This window comes from Chelmon rostratus, chromosome 6 (genome assembly GCF_017976325.1).
Source record: "Chelmon rostratus isolate fCheRos1 chromosome 6, fCheRos1.pri, whole genome shotgun sequence".
Lineage (NCBI taxonomy): Eukaryota > Metazoa > Chordata > Actinopteri > Chaetodontiformes > Chaetodontidae > Chelmon > Chelmon rostratus.
Window position 1 is genome coordinate 3352901 of NC_055663.1, and position 19896 is coordinate 3372796.

Consider the following 19896-nt stretch of genomic DNA (forward strand, 5'->3'; position numbering starts at 1 on the left):
GTCGAGGGGGGAAGTGAGTGAGTGTGTGTGAGAGTGTGTGTGCGCGCGCGCGGGTCCCAAACTGGAAACCACTACCGAAAAGCACACACGCTCACGATTCAGGCGGACGGGTTGTCGGCACTACTTTCCAGAGAGCGGTGAAAAGCCGCCGCGGAGACCCCGAAACTTGCGTGATTGTTTTTTTTCCTTCTTCTTCTTCTGTGGTGTTAGCAGCGCTGTTGCGCCGCGCGGACTGCTCGGCTACTTGAGTGGATCCATTGGTTGGAGCGGGACTGCGCATTGGCTGTGCTGCTCTGCCGTGTATCCACCGCTCATCCAGAGGGAAGAGAAACCATGAAGAACTGAACGTTTTCTTCTTCTCGAGTTAAATCCAACTGTCATCTTGTCTCGCGCCGCTTCTTCTCTTTCGCGTTCATTTTCTCGTGCTGTGTGGGATGCGTCGGCCGCTTTAGGATCCCGCTGACAAACAGTTTTTACAAGAAGTTTACAACAAGCCTCGGACACGAGAAGACGCAATGTCGACGCCGAGGTTCAAAAAGGATAAAGAAATCATCGCGGAGTACGAGAGTCAAGTCAAAGGTAAGGGAGGGTGGATGTTCCGTTCGGGAATGTGCGTGTTGGAGCCGCTGGAGGAGTAATTGGGACCAGGCTAACGTTAGTTCATCACAACCTGCGTATGAGTCATAGCCATAGCCAGTGGTGTGGTGTGTTCAATTAAAAAAAGTTGCTAAAATATGACCTCCTGTTGGTGTTTACTGCAGAGCAAACAATCACATGCTAAACTAGAACATCCAATCTTCATCTAACTCGGATTTCTGTAAAATTACTAGTGCAGTTTAACGGTATTTATGTCAGCATTTCAAGGGGTTGACCTTAATTAGCAAAATAAAAAGGTTGGACGGCCGTGTAGTCTTTTGTTTTGCAGTTTTGCATGTGAAAGCCAAGGAAAGTGCTCAGCAGATTCACCAAAGAAGAGGTCACAGGTAGCCCATCAAGCAGTCTGTTCAGGTTGTGTGCTATCTGCTGGGACACTTTTTGCTATTACTTCTTGGTCTGGCGCATTTTATTAGGCTGACGTGTTCAACAACCTGTAACTACTGAGGGTGAGTGACTGAGGTCTTGTTGCTCTGCAGAATTGCGGTGACACTTGATAGTCACTGCATTGTTCCCACAGCATTACAGCATGATAATGGATCTGAAGATGGGAGTGCATAAGCACAGGCAGCATACCTTTATTGCGCTTCTGTGTTTTGCTCAGAGGCACTTCGGAAGAGCTGCCCTTGTGTCCTTTTTGTTACTTTGCCCTCTCCGTTTCCCTGCTTGAGCCCACACACGTCCTTCAAAGCATAAATCTGCTTTTTGCCCTGATTTAGGTGGGTGATTTAGAGGGGTGCAAGACACCATAATGATGCCACCTTAACTTATCTTGTCTCCTCTGTCTCCTTCAAGCCCCCCCATGCATGCAGAGCAGAAGTAGTTTATTCCCAGACAGACCAGCATAGGAAAGAGGCAGTTGCTGCTCCAGGGTAACCATGGGGATTTGGCCCCCAGCCAACCAGCTCTGTACTTCAGCGCCTAGCATGCTGAAATACCACCTATTCACATCCTTGTATCCAACCTTAAATCCAGGGGGGGTTATTGGGGATGGGGTGGAGGGCAGAGTAGAGAAGAGACCAGTGCTGCTTGAGGAATTACAAGATTGCGTGAGGTTGGGCACAAGCCCTCATTTGCAAGGAATGCTCAGCACCCTTTCTTCTCCCTGCGAGGATGACTAAGGGCTTTCAGCCTATAATAGAGGATGATGCACGGTCATAGGGGACACAGAACAAGAGATGAGGAAGCCTCCCATTTGTCATGCAGAGCCCAGTGGGGTAATAACAACAACCTGATGCTACCGCTGAGAATAGCTGTTGCTGGATAGGACCAGCGGAGCCTCAATAAATTGATGTTAAAGTGTATTGTTTTGTTGAAGATGCAGAATTCAATTCAGGGTAATACACCAAGGCTTGTCTTGCATTGTAAATATTCCTGTGAGGGTCTTTTTTTTATCCTCACAGAAACATCACAGGTAGCATGTGGCTATTTGCGTAGAGTACTGTACTTGTTCTGTTTGCATAGCAAATAGCGAGCAGATTCAGTTTGAGAGTTTATTTCTTATCATTCAAATTTATTTCTTAGACAAACACTCTTTGTTTCTATGCAAATTCCAGTCGCTGCAATTAACTGTGGAGAGACTTCGTGTTACCTATTTTTACTGCCGACATCTTCAGACATACTCTATCATCTCTACAAAATGTATGTGTTTGTGCTTTTTGTCAAGCATAACATTGAGAGTGTTTAGTAGGTCAGAAGACTGCTGCAAATGCAGCCCTCTGTTTGTTTTGGAATAATAGCTGCTTGGCTCGTTAGGATATGAGTAGTTAGAAGTGGAAGAAAATGCATTCAGTCAACATTAAGTATTTTGTTTGAGAGCAGCTCCTGATTTTGCATCTGTAAAGCGTTTTATGAGTAAGAGTTTGCAGTGATTATGTGTGGGATCACATCTGCAGTGTAGCTGTGATAGCCAGAGGCAGATTCTGGCGAACAGACATTGATTACTCAAGAAGTAGAACAACAAGCAGCCCAGAAAACAGCCGGAGCCGATGTTTGATCTTTTGGTCTGCATCCTCTCTGTCTCACACTGAAAAAAATGTTTCAATTCTCACAATAGTTTGACAAATATCTGGCGGCCAGTTTTGCCTCATCTTATGTAACCACATTGATCTGTCGAAGCTCTCTCTGAATGACAGAGATTCAGAGATTTACATCAGCAATTCCTTTTTTTTTTGAGAAGCATCATTTTCATGTCCATACATTTTCAGTTCTTTTATAACAGTGTGCTGATGAGTGACATTGTTATTCAAGGCTGTAGATGTGGGGTATTTAATGTAGTTTTCTATGGTATCCGTCTGAAAGCTGACATTACTACTCATAGGCCCAACTTGTCTTTCAGCTGACATTCACTTGTTAAGTATTCAACAGTCGCCTTTTTTACCACCCCCCCCCCCCAAAAAAAAAGATGCTATTTCGGCAATTCAAGGAAATTGGAAATTTTTATTGAAAAAGCTCTGTAGCACGGGGATTTAATTTTTGCTAATTGCTAAAATAGGCTTCTACATCAAGACTCAGCTTGTTTCGGAAAAACAAAAACGTTAATTGGGTTAAGACAGCAGAATCTGTTTGTGCTTTAGAGCGAGCATCAGTTGCAGGATACACAAAGGCTGTGAGTGCATTGGCATTCTCTGTGGGCCTCTCCTTCTGTGGACTAGTGGACTAGTGGATCAGGATGTAGCAACACTCCTGTGTTTTCTCTTGGGCAAAGTGTTGGTTTGATGTCAGTCTGTGGCTTGCTGTTTGTGGCCTGGGGGTCGTGACTCCAATGGCAGGACCCCTTGAGCCTCTGTCAGGGGTCCTCTCCCAGATCATCATAAAGGCTGCCCCCTCTGACCTGCCTTCACTGCTGTTAGAAATCCGAACCCTGCCCCTCTGCATACTCAAAGAGAGAGGTCTGCCCATGTTTGTATGCAGAGGGATTAAAGGCAGGAAGCTACTCTGAGGTGGCATGGTCTTGATTATCTTTCAAATTAATAGGATTTGTCTTGTGGTTACAAGTCAACAGTCAATTTACATTTGTAATACGAAGTTAATGTTGTCCAACAGCGTGGCAGAGGATGAGTATGTATGTGTTGATCACTGTCCATTACACAATCCAGATGTCACACACATGTCACATCTGGATCATGCAGAGTCAAAACTGTATTTTGTCTTTAAATCGGCCTTTCATGGTTTTTAGTGAAATGAATCTTGCTGAAAGAACTATGCCAAATTATAAAACCGTGGGAATGCTCTAGAGTACCTAAGCAAATAGTCTTTTCAGGGTAATGAATACAGTCACTTGCAGAGTGCTTTCACAGACAGTAGAACCCAAAACATGTCCTTGATTCTTTTATTCACAGCAATGTTACAGTCAGTATTTTGTAGATGCAGCAAAATACAACAGCCTGTAGTAACTTCACAGCAAATGTTTTTTGTAACAATATCTTCCTGTTCACTGCAGGTACCTCCCTCTCTTTGTAATTTTTTCATGTTTTGCCAAATATAGCTTGAATTAACTCATTAATCACATAATATAAATGATCAATAATATAAAAATAAAACTGTCCATCACATCACAAGTCCCCTGAGTCCAAATTTCTGTCCTCAAATGTATTACATTTCTAATAACATGAAACCTATGAGTGTTAGATTGATGAACTGATACTTGATTGGAGTAACTGCTGCTTATAATATTTGCTTTGGGTCAATCTTCATGAATAGATACACTTTGAGATTAGAATGATTAGGAAAATTAGAACAGCTGTCAGACTCCTGTGGCCTTATGTCACCTTTGCCCTTGCTTGATTAGGGAATATTGTTGATTGTGAGTTGGGGAGCGTGACTGGATCTGAAGCCAGCTGTCACTATAACCTGACCTTTTAGTCCCATTAACACCATGCTGGAGCCCCGTGATGTAGCTTCTCTCTGCATGTGAAGTCATCCAGAAATCCGTTAGGAAACCAAGAGACCTTAGGCTGAAAGGCAAGTTGGGAAAATCTGCCTATTGAAATGCTGCGTGTCATGCTGGGATTTACAAATACAAAAGGCTCTAATTTACCTAATATGCCTACACTTTTCTCGCTGTCTTCTCTTTCTGGCCTTTAATGAATCTAAATAGCTTTAATATGTGATTTCAGGGCCACTTGCAGCACTGAAACAAACCATTGTACTCTTCAGGAGCAGTTAAGTTTTAGCTCATAGGGCACTGGTGGGTCTGTGTTGCTCCATCTTAACAGTTTCTCGGAGGTGTTGATGGAGGTTAGAGGTTGAAAGACTAACAGAATCGCTCCCTGGAGCACTTCACCACAATATCACACACCCATTCACACACTTGCCATCTGTTTTTACCACCCCCCCTCTTTTTATAGCTGTATATGTCTAACTGTTGTGTGTTTCCACCCAGTGGTATGGCATTGGGTGTGGCATTGGTGTGTGTTTTGTGCATGAGCTTGTGTTTGCATGGGTGGGTGAATGGTTATTGACAGCACCATCTGTGGCCACTCACCCTTTTTGCAGTTTTAATAAACTGCTGAGCACAAGCAAAGCTTCACTCTCCCTGCTGTGCTTTTCATTGTAGCAATAAAGGCCACCAGGACATAAGTGCAGCCCCCCCGACCCCTCACCCCTGTTAAAATCCAAACCAACCCCTATCCACGCCCCTGCATCCATAAACCAAACAAACTGGGAGCAATTCAGGTGGCACTGTTGCAAATGAAGATAAAACAAGAAGCCTGGTATATAGTCTCTAATTGTAACCAACGCTGGTTAATTCAGTTTCTTTGAAGAAGAAGGAAAAGATCAAACCGTGTCATGTTCTGCTGCTCGTTCCCCCTGTCTGTTGACGGTGTTTGGGCATAGAGAAGAATCTCTGTGTGGGACTGGAGCGCCGGGTAATGAGCTGGATGACATTCACTGTGTTGCGGTGCTGCATTAGCTAATAGGAGGCCCAGGGTGTTAATGGAATTGGACCACGCTTAGAGGAAGAAAACAGAGGAATTAAAACTCAAGGAAAGAAGTGAAATAAAAAGGAGAGTTGAAGGGGGATTTGCAAAGATTTTGGCAACTTTGTCGACAACTTTAATTCCTTTGAACCACTGCTGGGGTCCAGCAGATGGACAGACAGGAAGGCAGACAGACACAATTTGACCATCAGGTCCTGCTGCTGTCTGCCACCCAGTAGGGCTGGATTAAGGGGAAGGAGACTGGGGGGATGGGACGGAACGGTACGAGGTCAGTGCAGGAATAAGTGAAGTCATAAGCTCTGCCTTGGTTGACTTGTTTTAATCTGCGTATGTGTGTGTTCAGCCGATTCATCTTCTGGGCGTAAGCCGTTTATGTGTTTAGTGGTGGCGAAAGCTTTTTAAGACAAGTGCAAACATGCTACAAGTGGAGTGTCTTGTTGGTTCCTATGTCCTGCGTTCACTTAAACAATGTGACATCTGCCTCTTTGGCTTCTTCGTTTTTGTGTCAAAGCTTTGACTGGCCATGACAATCTGTTCACAAGCTGTGTCTTGCTGCTTGGCTCAGGCACCTTAGTCTCATCAACCCTCTGGGAACTGAAGCTGAGCCATATAGGGTCTCAAGTCCTCCATCCACTCCCAATGGCAAAGCCTCACTATGCCCAAAATGGTACCTTAGCAGCTCTATATGCGACCGCTCCTGATTATATTTACTTTGGATTTATGCATAGGTGAATACTTTTTTCCTGGAACTCTCAACTAGCTGCCATGCTGATTTGTAAAGGGCTTCATTTCTTTGTGATGTAAACAAGTGATTCAGTGAGTCATCAGATAAACTACTTGTGCTCCGAGAGGAGTGTCATAAGTGGATGTCACACTGTTCCTACAGCCACTCCACTAGTTTTATTACTTACTCATGTAAGGCAAATCTCAGATGACTGCAACAGGCATGACAACAATTTAATCAGGTTATCCTACTCACATTGCTAACTGAAATAACTAAATTAGCAACTGGTTTACTTATCAGCCCTTTGAAATACTATTGCCACGTGCACAGCATAATCTGGTTTCTAGGGGTGGGCATATCGTATGTAATTTTATGTCACGGTATCACAAGAGTTCACAACATAACATGGATACAGAGCTTTGTACTTGAACAGCAGCAGAGCTGCAGGCCTTGCAGCGATGGAAAAACCTCCAGATAAAAAGGTGCCCTGTAGTTTTCTTGCAAACAAACAAAATTATGTTGTTGCTCACCAAAACTCTGAGTGTATCATTAAGCTCTAACAAAGGTGTTGAATGCATTTCCTTAGAAAACATTTGCAAAGCTGATTTGTAAAGTATTTTAAATTCAACATGTTAATAATCATGTTCATTAGCAAGCAGTCACCTTCTTCCCTGCCTTTGCTGCCACATTGCTGCACATCTTGTTGCATTACCGCCACCTGTAGATCAGTGGCATAGTGGGACTCCATTGGTACCACCCCTTTGTCTAAAATGAGACATAAACCATTCAAAACCCAACGTGTAAGAAATTCCTGATTTAAAAACTTAAAGATGTATTGTCTCTTATTAACAAAAAGCACCTCATCTGATCCCAGGCCTTCACTTTTGACTGTGTATCTCTACATTTGACTGCCTTCAGCTGGCGGGCTTCCCAGCTTTCCTGAAATAATGCAATTCAAAACAATCAAACATTTGGCAGGACTGACAACCAAGCGCCTTTTATTGTGCTGACAAGTCAAGCCTCGTCTGCGTTCATCAAATGGCTAGTCATATTTCCTGCACCTGACAAAGACAAGCCAAATTACATTAGCCACTTGCTGAGTTGTAGAAAAAATACATCTACATTCTTATATTTTTCCCTCTGTATGATTAACTTGGCATATAGTAAATCTATCTCATATAGTCAGTGTCTGCAATTATGTCTAACTCACCAGTGTGCAACAAAGGTACAATTATGAAATTATCAGTCAGGACTATTTTCTGCATGAATAATCCAACTCTAAACCAGTTATGAGCTTGTGATGTCAGCAAATCCAACTTCTTTACAGAAAAGTTATATCCTCTGGGACTTAATCTCCCCGAGAGTTGTCTCCTTAGGTAGAGTTTATGGCCAGGCAGTGTGTGACCCCCAACAAGCTCCTGTCACGTTTAAACATGACCACAATTTTTTGCAAATTGCACAAATTTGTACAAAGATACTGTAAAGTCCCTTTATTCCTACCCCAATAATCACACACACACACACACACACACACACACACACACACACTGACTCCCCCACTCAAACATCCTTTTGGGTCTGATAGAGCAGAGACATAAATGCAGTTTCCGTGAAGTGTGATGTTACACACAGTATCTCTCCAAAACAATTCCTCCCTCCACCCTCTGTTGTGCACTGTCTCTCCAGCCTGAACACTGATGAACAGAAATTTAATTTACTGATCACGCGACTCCTCCTGGCCCCCCTCCCCCCTTTTCCTTTCTTCTTCCAGGACCTTGTGACCCGAGGGAAGGAGGTCTCAAGCTGGCTGCCCTCCTAATCAATAGCTAGAGACCACCCTTGAGGCACTGCTGCCATGTTGGCTGCCGCCCTGAGAGGTTTAAAAATGAAAATATTATAAAAAGAAGTGGTCAGTGAAATGTCAACTGAAGGTTTCATCCCCTTTGTGTCTGTGATCTTGATTGATTATAGCTTAAAGCAAAGAAGCCAACCCTGTCTTTTATTTGAAAATGTAATGCAGTGTCGCTGCTGTGGACACCCCAAAATGTCTACAGTGTTTTATGTGGTCGCTTCTGTCTTTGCTTCCCTCAATGCACTCAGTCTGTTTTTAGTAGTGCAGAGAGGAGTTGGAAAGAGTTTCCCATGGTCTCAGCGCTTAGCTTATCAGCCTCACAATAAAGGCTCATTGTGGGTTGCAGCAGGAGGAGGCCCAAGCGAGTGTGCAGCCGTGGCCGATGTCTGGGCAGCCCCAGGCAGGCCTTGTGCGCTCTGGCCTGAACTCTCCTCCACCCTCCCCCGAGATGGAAACTGGAGCCATAGCTGCGGTTCCCGCCACGGATGTGTGGGGTGCCTGAAAATAAAATTTAAAAAAAAAAAGAGCCATTTAGGGATAAAGAGCTGTCCACTGCCAGTGGTCACACATGGAGAAAGTCACAGTCCTCCTTTGGCTGCGTTGTGTCCCTTCAGACTTGCTCTGTTTCAAAGAGGTCCTAAAAGTTTCTCCATGGCTGACAGCTAGTGTTCAGTAGCAAAATAAACTAAAGCTGAGTTAGTGTATTTATAGTTCTTTTAAAATGCTGGTCATCCGTTTCCATAAATAACACAATTATTGTATTGTCATGAGACCTCATGTCATGCGATTATTATGCAATAGATGAAATAGCTGATATTCCTTTGTATCGTCTTCTTGCCTGTGGTTTACAGTCAGACAAAGAAAATAATCAAACTGAGTCATCAACTATTTGTAGCACACTTTTACACACACAACAGACCAATTGATCTCAAAAGTTGAGAAGTAAAAAGGGCTACTGACATGCAACGTACCTGATTTCAGTGTGTGTTTATCCTGCCCTTTGTCCCTGTCCTCTCACTGACCCCCTGCTGGCAGCCCTCTGTCCAGGACACCTTGACCCTCTGGTCCCCAACCCACTGACCTCTGCTCCTGGACCTGAATGGCATTACAGCTCTGCCGCCTCTGTTCAGTCAGATGAGGGTGCCTGTCATGCTGACGGCAGGGATCGTGGATGTCGTGTTTGTTGGCCTTTCGAACGAAAAAATTCATTTTCAGTTTTTCAGTTACAGATTTTTACTCTTGTGTACAATTTAACTGTAAAAGTTGCTCCTAACTGCAAACCTGTTCCTGGAATTTATAGCTTTTTTTAACCAAATTTTTCCAGGAAATGTGCAGCCCCCAGAACTAAACAAGAAACCGAATTCCCCTTTGCACATTCCTGTTTGTTTCCACCACATCTTAAGAACCATGGAGGTTACACAAATTAGCCTGAAAACGCTGTTGATCGTGTAGTTCTTTGGATTTACTGTGGCACAACTCTGATGTTTGGATGAATGTAATGAACAGAAACAAATTACGTTTTGTTTCTTTTGTTTACTGGTTAGCTCTCTGGATTACTGCTCCCTCTCTCCAGTTCGTGCATGCTCTCCTGTCATTCGCACATGCAGTCTTTTCTTCTTTAGGCTTGTCAGAAAGCTGACAACATAACTTTGTTTTTAACGTTAATAATTAGAAGTGTGTTCCCCATCCGAGTATTGATATCGATGTCAACTAACTGTAGTCCCTGCTCTCGCCCATCAAAATGAAGATAAAGTTCCAGAGTTTCCAGTGATCCCTGGGTGACTGCAAAAGTTTCTACGGTGGCTGTCTGTTTTTCCACAGTAGAGTGAGAGACTGATCTTGACAAAAGTCACTTAAAGATTCTTCTTCCACATTTCCATCTACTAATTGTTTTAATGATGTCCATATGAGGAAATCCTGTGAGGCAACCGGCCTGGCAGAGCTCCGCAGCACCACAAATAGCTGCAACTCAGTTCTTGGAAATCTTTTGTCGTGTCATTGCTTTTTCTGGTGGCCTTTTTTTTTTTTTTTATTAGGTTAGGATGAAGTGGAGCACAGTGCTCTCTGCAAGTCCCTGCAGACTACTGACAGCCCATTTTATTATAGTTTAATAGGAGTGGCATGGGCTGCAAAGCAAAGTTAGTTTTTTAGATCACACTGGTCTGGAAATAGAACGAGCGTGATACTGTCCTGGTCTGCCCCTTTTCTCACAACCCCAAGTAGAGCAAAGTCTATCTGGCACAAGTGGTCATGAAGAAAATAGTATAGGGGACACTTTTTATCTCCTCCTTAATTATAGATTGTGATCTGCTCATGGAGCAGGATGACTGAAATTGCTGAAGCACCATTATAGCAGGGGGAAGAAGATTGTTTAGAACAATTCAAAAAATGTCTGCACGGACGGTGGGTTTGTGCTTGTGTGCGTCTGCTGCACAGCACGGGTCCAGACACTGTGGCCTCATATATCTTACTTTTTAATCAGGCGGTGTGGAGGAAGCTACCGTCTCCCCTGGGGTCCTGTGATTTGTCCTGGTTAATGATGTGTCACAGGGGTGTGATGCATGGCAACCTGACTTGGGTGTGTGGCACATGCATGACTGGACTGTGGTCTCTCTCTCACACACACACACTCACCCACGAAAGGCTCTGTGGGAGACAGAAAAGAGAAAGCTCCAGTCTTGCTCGCTATAGTGTGGAGAAACAAAGAGCAATGAAAGCTGATCTGTCTGTTCTTTTCTTCTTGCTCCCTCTTTGTCCCTCGCTCTCGCACTCTGAGCAGCTGCCCTAAGGTCAGCCACATTCTCTGGCCGTACTCGGCTCAGATCTCATGTGGTAATCCGAAAACGTTGGATGGATCTGTGTGGCGTTGCCCCCCGCAGGCAAAACTGGCATCCCATTTCACCTGTCCAGTCTCGTCAAATGTGTGTTCACGCCGGGAAGATGACAAAGGCTTATAATGAGATATTCTGATGGACATTTTTTCAGTGGAAGACATGTCATCTCAGCGCCTGAGAGCCAGACTGAGAGCCTGCTCTCAGAGTCAGCCACTGGTACTTAGAGAAGTGGGAGAGGATTGGCAGTTAAAGCCTCCCTGAGGGTAGGTCGGAGGAGATAACAGCACGTAACTCTCTGTCACTTCCTCCATATTGGCTTCCACTATAATTATCTGGAAATGAGGTCCTTGTGAATCCTCCTCATTCTTGTGTTCTCTCTCTCTCTCCCCCTCTCTCGGGGGGCTGGGGGTGTCACATATTGTGGACTTCCTCATTCTCCTTGGCTTGGCTTTCACTGCAGTTGCTATGTGAGAAATCAATCCCTGCTTACTGGGACTGTGACAAGGGGACTGATTGGGCCTCAGGGTGCTGTGTGGAACAGTGAGGGTGCTCAGTCTGAAACCTGAGTGAGGGAAAGATTAGGATGTGATTTGAAGTATGATCTGAACTGCAGCTACGGTTTTTGCAGGAATGCCGTGGACAGGAAAAAGACCGAAAAGTGAGCACACATTAAACATGACAGCATGCACAAATCCTCTGTAATATTACATCAGGGTTTTCAGTGATGTCACACTCTGATTTACTCTGGGTTGGAAAATTGCAAAACAGTTTTAGAAACAATGACACTGGCTTAACATAGAAACAAAAGAAAAGCAAAGCTCAACATATAGCAGACAAAACAAGGGTGACTATCAGCATTGCTCATTCATTCATTCCATGTGCTACTTTTTTCCTTCGTCCCAGAAAAAGCTACATATATTAGCTATAAATTAAATAAGAGTCTATGGGTACTGTATGCTAGCAGCTCAGTGAGGCTGTACTTGAGTACTTGAGCAGAACGCTAACTCAGCATGCCAACATGTCACAATGGCTGATGTTTAGCATGTATAATTTTCACCATCTTATTTAGCATGATAGAATGCCAACATATGCTAGTTAGCACTAAACACAAAGTATAGCTCAGGCTGATGGGAGTCAGTTTTGCAGGAATGTGGTCATAAAAATCAAGCGTTGAGCTGATGATTGTGCAATACAATACTTGTTGAGACATTTCACTAAAATCCATAAATGTCAACCTCATTGGGGCACAAGAGGAAATGTCAAGGGATCACCACATTCACCCTCTGGGGAACATGACTGTTGGACAAACCAACCCCATCCCTGGAACCATGTCGTTAAGATGGCTAAAAATGTGCAGTGTTTTGACATGGCCACTCTTCTTACACAGGCAAGGTGTGATCATACATTTTGGCAAAAAACAAACAAACTAAATGTCACTTTCTCTTGAAAAATTTGCTCTGTTGCTGGCATGTTTCAGTGTGTCGTCCTCAGTCTGATATAAGCATGTAATTATGCTGCCTGTTTCTGCTCCCCTTATTCTCAAGCCCTTCGCCAGGTGAGGATCTCTATCTTAAGATTTGAGAAGAGGAATGTGGAGCAAATATTTATCCATGCCTCAGTTCAAACCACCAAACTCAACTGCACTGCAGCAAGCCGTCTCGCTCATGGCAGCCTCATTATTATGCCCTTGCAGTGCCGCTTTGGCCTTACAGATGCTGTTGCATCAGACTGAGAGCAAAAAAGTTGAGATCCTCCAGTACAGCATTAAATTCCCTCTCTTTTAAAGTTTGCTTTGAGCCGTCACTTTGATTTGTTGCAGCTCGGGAAACGTGGGATTCTGCTTAATATTTTTGTTCAATTCTTGGAACCTTTGAAACTTTCATGATAATGAAATTGTGATGATTGTAGGCTTAAGATGGTTGCTCTTTCTTGGGCACTGATGATTCATTCACGGCCCTTAAACAGCCATTAAAAATGCATGTGTGCATATTTGGTTGAAGCTCTGAAGTGTATCCTATCAGCATAATTATATCTCTTTGATTTTAGATTATGCTTTTGCTTTGAAGTTTGGCTCTTGGCAAAATTTCAGTGGCGGTTTCCTGTGGCTATAGGAGAAGACCCTCTACAAATGTCTGTGTGCTGGTGGAAATCAGCTTAAATACACATTTTTATTACTTTCCTCACTTTTCACTAAATGTCAACATCAAGTCTGCTAATTATAGTGCCTTTAAAATGAACAAAATGTCTGTTCATTGTCTTGTAAATCAATGTTAGGTATCTGTTTGTCTGTAATATCACTATTCAGATCTGTTAATCAGATTTGGCTTTCTGCACAAGTGGATTCACTGCCAGGGGAGTCCTTTCCTCTTGTGTATGTGAAATTATTCTTCTCCCAGCTTAAACCCCCATCTTGTAAGCAAAGCCCCCACCCCACTGTCCTCCACCTGCCCTTAATTCTCTACCCTCAATCTTCAATCCTAGCTTTAGCCACCCATCCATGCACCTCATTACACTCACCCCCAGCCCGCCTCTCTTATAGCCACAACCCCTGTGCCCTCAATCCCCAACCTGTGACCAGCTAGACTGAAGCTCAAAGTCCCATTGACGCTCTGATTCGACATTCAGACTGAGTTGAGGTGTGAGTTGACTAGGTCATTATGTATAGAGATCATTTTAACTACAGAGCAAATTCAACCAAGAACTAAGTTCTTACATGGTTATTAAAATACAATCACAGCATGTGCTATAATTTTATTTGAAGTGAGGTGCAGTGTCATAGCTATGCGTACTATGTCTGCCTCAGACTTCATCTGCCTCAGTTGGTTTCAGGGACCTTGGCTCCAGAAGGACTTTTAACCGTGCTGAGTCAAACCATGGCACATTAATATGCATTTCTATTATGAGTTTAAACGTGCCGAGTTGGGCACAAGATGGACCCTCTCCCGGTCGGGTCAGATCGCCTCAAAGTGCGTTGCAGCAAGGTCCTCGTCATTCAGGGAGGATTCAGTGACATGTTTAAAAAGCCTCCACTGCTATCAGTATCAATCATCTCGTCTCCATTTTTCAAGCAATAAGCGTCAGATGCAAAACAAAATCGGAACAACAGTCTGAAAATCCATGAAGACAAGTAGTTGACCACCAGCAACCATTGCACAGTGTAATAGTAAACAATGCTAAAGAGGACACTGACGGGCTGAGTTAAACAGTCAAACTAAGCCAGCACATGTGTGGAAATGGCCTCAGCTCTCCCATTCTTCTCATGGGACAGCAGCTGTCCAGATACATCAGGTGTGTGGTCTGCATTTACTGTGATCCTCATGTCCCACTGGGGTGAACTCATCTACCGTCTACAGAGATGACCATGTAACTCGTGTTCTCTATCTCTGTTGCTATTTTTCTTCACACTCCCATTATATGCTGCTGTAATGCCCAAATTTCCCCGGCTGGGGATGAGCAAAGTTATATCTTATCTTATCGTGACTTGAAGTAACCTCACTGGGAACAGATGTAGCAATACTTTTTAAGTTTAGTTAGTGTTCAGTTAGTTGAGCTTGCTTCTTATGGCCAGCAGTCTTTGTTATATCCACCAGTTGTTGTTAGCCATGGCATTTAACAACCTAGTTAAATTACCAGTCTCGTAAACCTAGGGTTGAATGTTCTGAAGCTGGAGGTGTTTTATTCAGCACTGGACATTAGCAGGCAGACCATTTTCAACCGTGAGATAATGTTGAGATTTACAGTACAGTACATTTTGACACATCTGTTTTCAGTGTACTAGTGCTGATTTGTGGAAGTGTACTCCATTACAATCACAATAACAAAATCCATTCAGATTAAAACACCGTGATGACTTTAATGAAGACTGTATATTTTAGTACAGTTGAAAGATGGCTCTTATATCAGTCCACCCTTCCTGCCAGAGATCAGGCTCCACATTCCCCAATGTGAATATGTTTACAGGAGGCTGAAGCTGTCTCGAGGAGTGGATTATTTCAGCTGTCACAACTCTGAGCACCAGGTGGGAAAAGATGAACTGTTTTTCCCTCACAGGAGTTTGAGGGAAGTTTCTGCTTCTTGTACAATGTTTTCAGCCTGTCCACACTACAAAAAAGTAGTGATAAATGCTTCTTGGTTGTTAACGCTGGAGTGTTTTTTTTGGTTACAGTTTCATCTTTATGCCATCTCTTTGTAATGCCATTTGTGGTCAGCTACCTATAAAATACAGTTGCACAGCCAACGGTTTACTTAATATTGGCTTCTGTCCATGTCATAATTTCATGAAATGTGTTTTCCCAGTGTCAATTCATGCCATTACACTGTATTTTTCTCCAGTGTTTCTACTCATTTATGCATTGTACATTTAATTTTATGGGAAACAAATTGATGGAATAAACACCATTATGTGATAAATGCACTCCACAACTGTAGCACTTCTCTCCTCACCTCCAAGTCTTTCAGACAAAAGATTGAAAAGATGACAAATGGGACTATACAGGCAGAGAAGAAGACTGTGCCATTTGTGGGAACACTGACAGCACATTACTGCATCCTATTAACACTCATAAGGCTACCATACAAGGAGGCTGTGTGCTGCTTAGAGTTTAATTTAAAGGCATTGCTCTAGTAATCAATACTGCCTGTGTGTAGACATAGTGCCATTTGTAAAAGTAATTTTAGAGAAGGCTGAATGGACATGTGTATTTGTGCGGGGTGTGTACATATAGAGTGTGACAGCACAAATGTGTATCTGTTCATTGTTTCAGCCAGCTGCTCCTTTACAGATAAGACATCCATCTTTTCTGACCTTGAAAGTAGCCTTGACTTTCTTTTAATTTGTCCCATGGCGATCTGAATAGGAAACTAGAGCTGATTACAAGTTTTAAAAGTTGTCTAACGTTGAATTTGGGGAGATTTTTTTCCTGTTTCAACTTTTGTTTTGAAGTGGGAGATAAGTTAGATGAGGAAAAGAGGGACCAGACAGTCTACTAAAGCCATCCTCAGATTTACAGATTATCTAAAAGAGAGAAACAGATGGAAGTGTTTGTGTACAGTTGAGAAAAGACTCCACTGTTTATTGTCAACATCAACATGTGCAGCCCCTCTAATTTTCTGTTGAACTTTTTCCCACCTGTAAAACTTAGTGTCCATTGAAAACCTCTCTGCATGATGTTTCAGTCTAATTGCATTGTCTGTATTGTTGGTGTACAGATTGCGAAGGTCTATAAGCCAACAGTAAAGTGCCTTTGAGTGTGCCTTTGTATCTCTCTGTCCTGGACCAACTGTCATTTATTTTAGTCAGTTTAGTTCAAATAAATATGGAAGAAGTCACCTTCAAGTTAGTCTTGCTGTAATGTTTATTAGAAACTTGCAGCTTCCACAACAAAGAGCTCTCTTCCATCATCCCGCTTCTCCAACACATTTTTAACCACTTACTGGCCTTCTGCCATGACTGCCCTCGCTGTGTTTCTTTTGCTTCTTCCTTCTCCCCAGTGGGCTTGCAGCACATGACTTTGCCTCTGGAATTACAGGCCTGGTCTTTAATAGTTGTTCCTCCTTCAGCAGCTCTGCTGCCTTAACCCTATCAAAGGCCAAGAAACCACACATCCTGCGAGGTGCTGTTTTTTATTTGGTGGGGTGAGGGGAGGGGCACAGCGAGTGGTGGTCAGTAACGAGAAGGAAAACACATGAGAGGAAGATGATGTTTTTCTTCGCTGTGTAGTGGATGCAGTACAAATCGTGGATGAATGACTGATGTTTCCCATGTGGGTTTTTGCTCTGAACTTCGGGTGTTTTGCATTTTGTCCCTTCTAATGTTGGCCCTAATGTACTCTGCTGTGAAAGTTTGAGGTTGACCGTTGTTCTTTCTTTCTCTGGCACACATGTGGTGGCTGGCCATTTGCTCTCCTGAAGGTATTATCAATCACTAATCCAACCACAGGAAGAAATGAGGAGAAATCAAACAACTTATCTGTGGAGATAAATCTTTTCCCTTCATGCTGTAGGAAAACAACCACAGATACTCTGTATCTGACAATGATTTACTCTTCACTATACATTTACTGTTGTGGACATATGACCTTTTGGAATAAGTGCTCCGTATGTTAACATTTTATTGTCAGGAACTGCATTATCATTTGAAGCAGTAGATGCAAAATTGCAGCGTGGACTAACTGAAGGTATTTTTTTATAAGTCATGGTAGCAACATGGCTCTGGGGATGTTCAGTCAGTCTCTCAGCCTGTCCATCCATGACTTTGGATGGACAGGCTGAGATGGACATAACATTTATCAGATGGATTGCCATGAAATTTACCAGTGTCGCCCAGAGGGTGGATCTGACTGACTTGGCTACTGACTTTTAATCTATTGCCACCAGCAGTTCAAAAGTTTCACATATCCAATGAAATATCTGAGCCTCTATGGGTTGGATCAGCACAGCATTTGGTACTGTCCATTTATGGAACCAGGACAGTGTACCCTTATGACAATGGAGATCCCTTGACTTTTCTTTTAGGTGCACCCATGACATCAACATTTGACATTTGTGAAAATCTTGACTACTATTGAATGGATTGCCATGAAGTTTGATACCATCAGTCATGTCACCCTTAAAATGAGTTGTAGTAACTTTAGAGATACTCTCACGTTTCATACAGCACTATCATAAGGCAAAATTTTTCATTGTTCGATAGTTAGATTGAAATAAACTAATGAGATTCCCCTCAGTCTCATTTAAGTGGTAAGTAAGTGGCTGTTGAATTTTCAGTTAATTGACCAATTGTTTGTTGTCACATTATACCTGCTAAAATTCAGAAAAGTCCTTGTGAGCAACTTAGCGGGGACATTAGTATTTAGCTCAAAGCACAGCTGTGCCGTGACTATAGACTTAGTGCTGTTATCAAATTTTTATTTATTCAGACATTAAAGAGTTTCAGCACTTACCTGGAACATTTGGAACTACTGTTTTCATCCAGATGAATCCAGCCTCATAGTTACAATGCGGGCTGTGACTGCAGGACAAACCTTGATTAAAGCCCAGACCAGTAGGAGCTTGTTCGTTACTTTATCGCTGTCTTGTGTTGTTTGTGTTTTTGTTTGTGTTCTTAAAGCCCAGGTTTGAACTTGCTCCTACATTAACATATTTTTGAAGTTCCCAGCCTTCCTTCATCTGCTGATCTTTTCTTGGAGTCATTAAAAGATAGATTAAGCTAATCACAGACTAGGCTTTTTGCTGGTATTTGTTTTCATTAAGTTGAAAGATGAAACATTTGAGCATGAGAAGGAGAATGAAAAATAGCCTCCAGGTGTGTTTCCTCTTCCTCTGCTGCGGTAATATGAAGAATTCATTTCAGAGAGCCATCCACTAAGATTGCATTTAGGACCTCGATGTTTCTGAAGAGTCACACACACACAGACACACACAGGTGTTTATGGAGATGGAGTGTGTAATAAGAGGGACTGGGAGGCTTTAGCAGAGATCTCTGTGAGACTGGGACTAGGTCTCTAAGCTTTACTGTTTTATGCGCTTTGCTTTTCAGCAATATTAGATGGCTCAGACAAAACACAGGGCTTGTAACTGAAGCGAGCTCCTGGGCTTGAATGATGGGATAATGCAGTTTTCACTGGGTCACAATTCATAGCAAGTGGAACGCACGCAACAAAAAAACATGTCTGTACAGTAGTGCAGTGTATGGCAACATAATTTAAAGCTTGCCACGTCAAATTAAGAAGTTCCTTATGACTCCTTGATTGAGTTACCAAGTTCATTCGTCTTCTTTTTCGGTTGTATGTTGGCTGGGTGGTTCGGCTTTGTCAGTGACACCTCAGCTGTAGCTGTGTACAGTCATCTCCTCTTTACCCACTATACTTTGCTCTGGCCTAACGGTGCCACAGTGTCCCGACTGTGGGAACACGTTGTCAACCCAACCTGGCACCGGCTCCAGCTGGCTCCGGTCCAGGGATCCCGGTGTCCCTGCCCAGCCCTGGTGTCTCCGTGCTGCCGCGTGGGAAGACAGACGAAAGAAAAGGCCTTTAAAATAGAGATGTAGATACTGTGAAAGAAGGCAGATGTACAAATGCCTTGAAATAGATGGCTGGACAGAGAGACAGATAAATGGTATAGGGAAGCAACTATGGGGTCGTCTGGATAGAGACAAACGGATGGATAACAGAGGGAGGTAGGCAAACAGGCTGACAGTGTGAAGACAAATGATCACTGCTTATTTGCATAAGAAAGTTTAAAAAAAATATGTTTTAAATTTTTTTTGTTTTTAATGTTTCAACACTGACTGCAATAGTGAGGCTACATTTGACTGATAGTTATGATAATTATTTATTGATTAGTCATTGAACAGTACTTTTTACTTAACAAGTCATTTTGCAAGAAAAAATGGCAGCAAAAACATTTACTGCTTTCAGCCTGTCAAATGTGGAAATTTTCTGCTTTTCTTTTTTTGTATCAGTAACTGAATATTTGGGTGTCAGTGGTTTCTAAAATCTTTTAAACTAGTTGCTGTTGTGCCGAACACAGAATTATTAAGTTTACTTAATTTCTTAGTTAAATTAATCAGATAATGTGTTTTTTTTCTAATGGTCCGATCTAAAGAGAGAACAAAACATTTTTTTCTAAAAGCTGTGTTTTATTTCTGTTACAATACCAGAGACAAGCTGAGGAGAATGTTTGAATGAAAATCAGAAATTATACCCTCAATGTTGTGCCAATTTGTCTCTTTTGTATTGAAAATGGTATTGAATATTGATATTTTTCAGGCTAAAATTAAATAAAATCAAAGTTTGAAATTCCAGTAACTTGACAACACTCAGAAAAGCCATGATAAAACTTATCATTGGTTGCTGCACTATACATTTTATGTACCTCTATCTCATCTGA

At 42.6% G+C, this 19896-nt stretch overlaps 1 protein-coding gene across 4 annotated transcripts in view; it reads left to right on the top strand.

Annotated features, from left to right (window-relative positions):
- Window positions 1-13: 13 nt before the first annotated feature.
- The window catches only part of srgap1a (SLIT-ROBO Rho GTPase activating protein 1a), an 84154-nt gene continuing 64271 nt past the window's right edge, over window positions 14-19896 (top strand). For all 4 annotated transcript variants that reach the window (XM_041938451.1, XM_041938453.1, XM_041938455.1 and 1 more), the window contains exon 1: window positions 14-579. In XM_041938451.1, the coding sequence (XP_041794385.1) occupies window positions 516-579 (64 nt within the window). In that variant the 5' untranslated portion in view covers window positions 14-515. The remainder of the gene's footprint in view (window positions 580-19896) is intronic.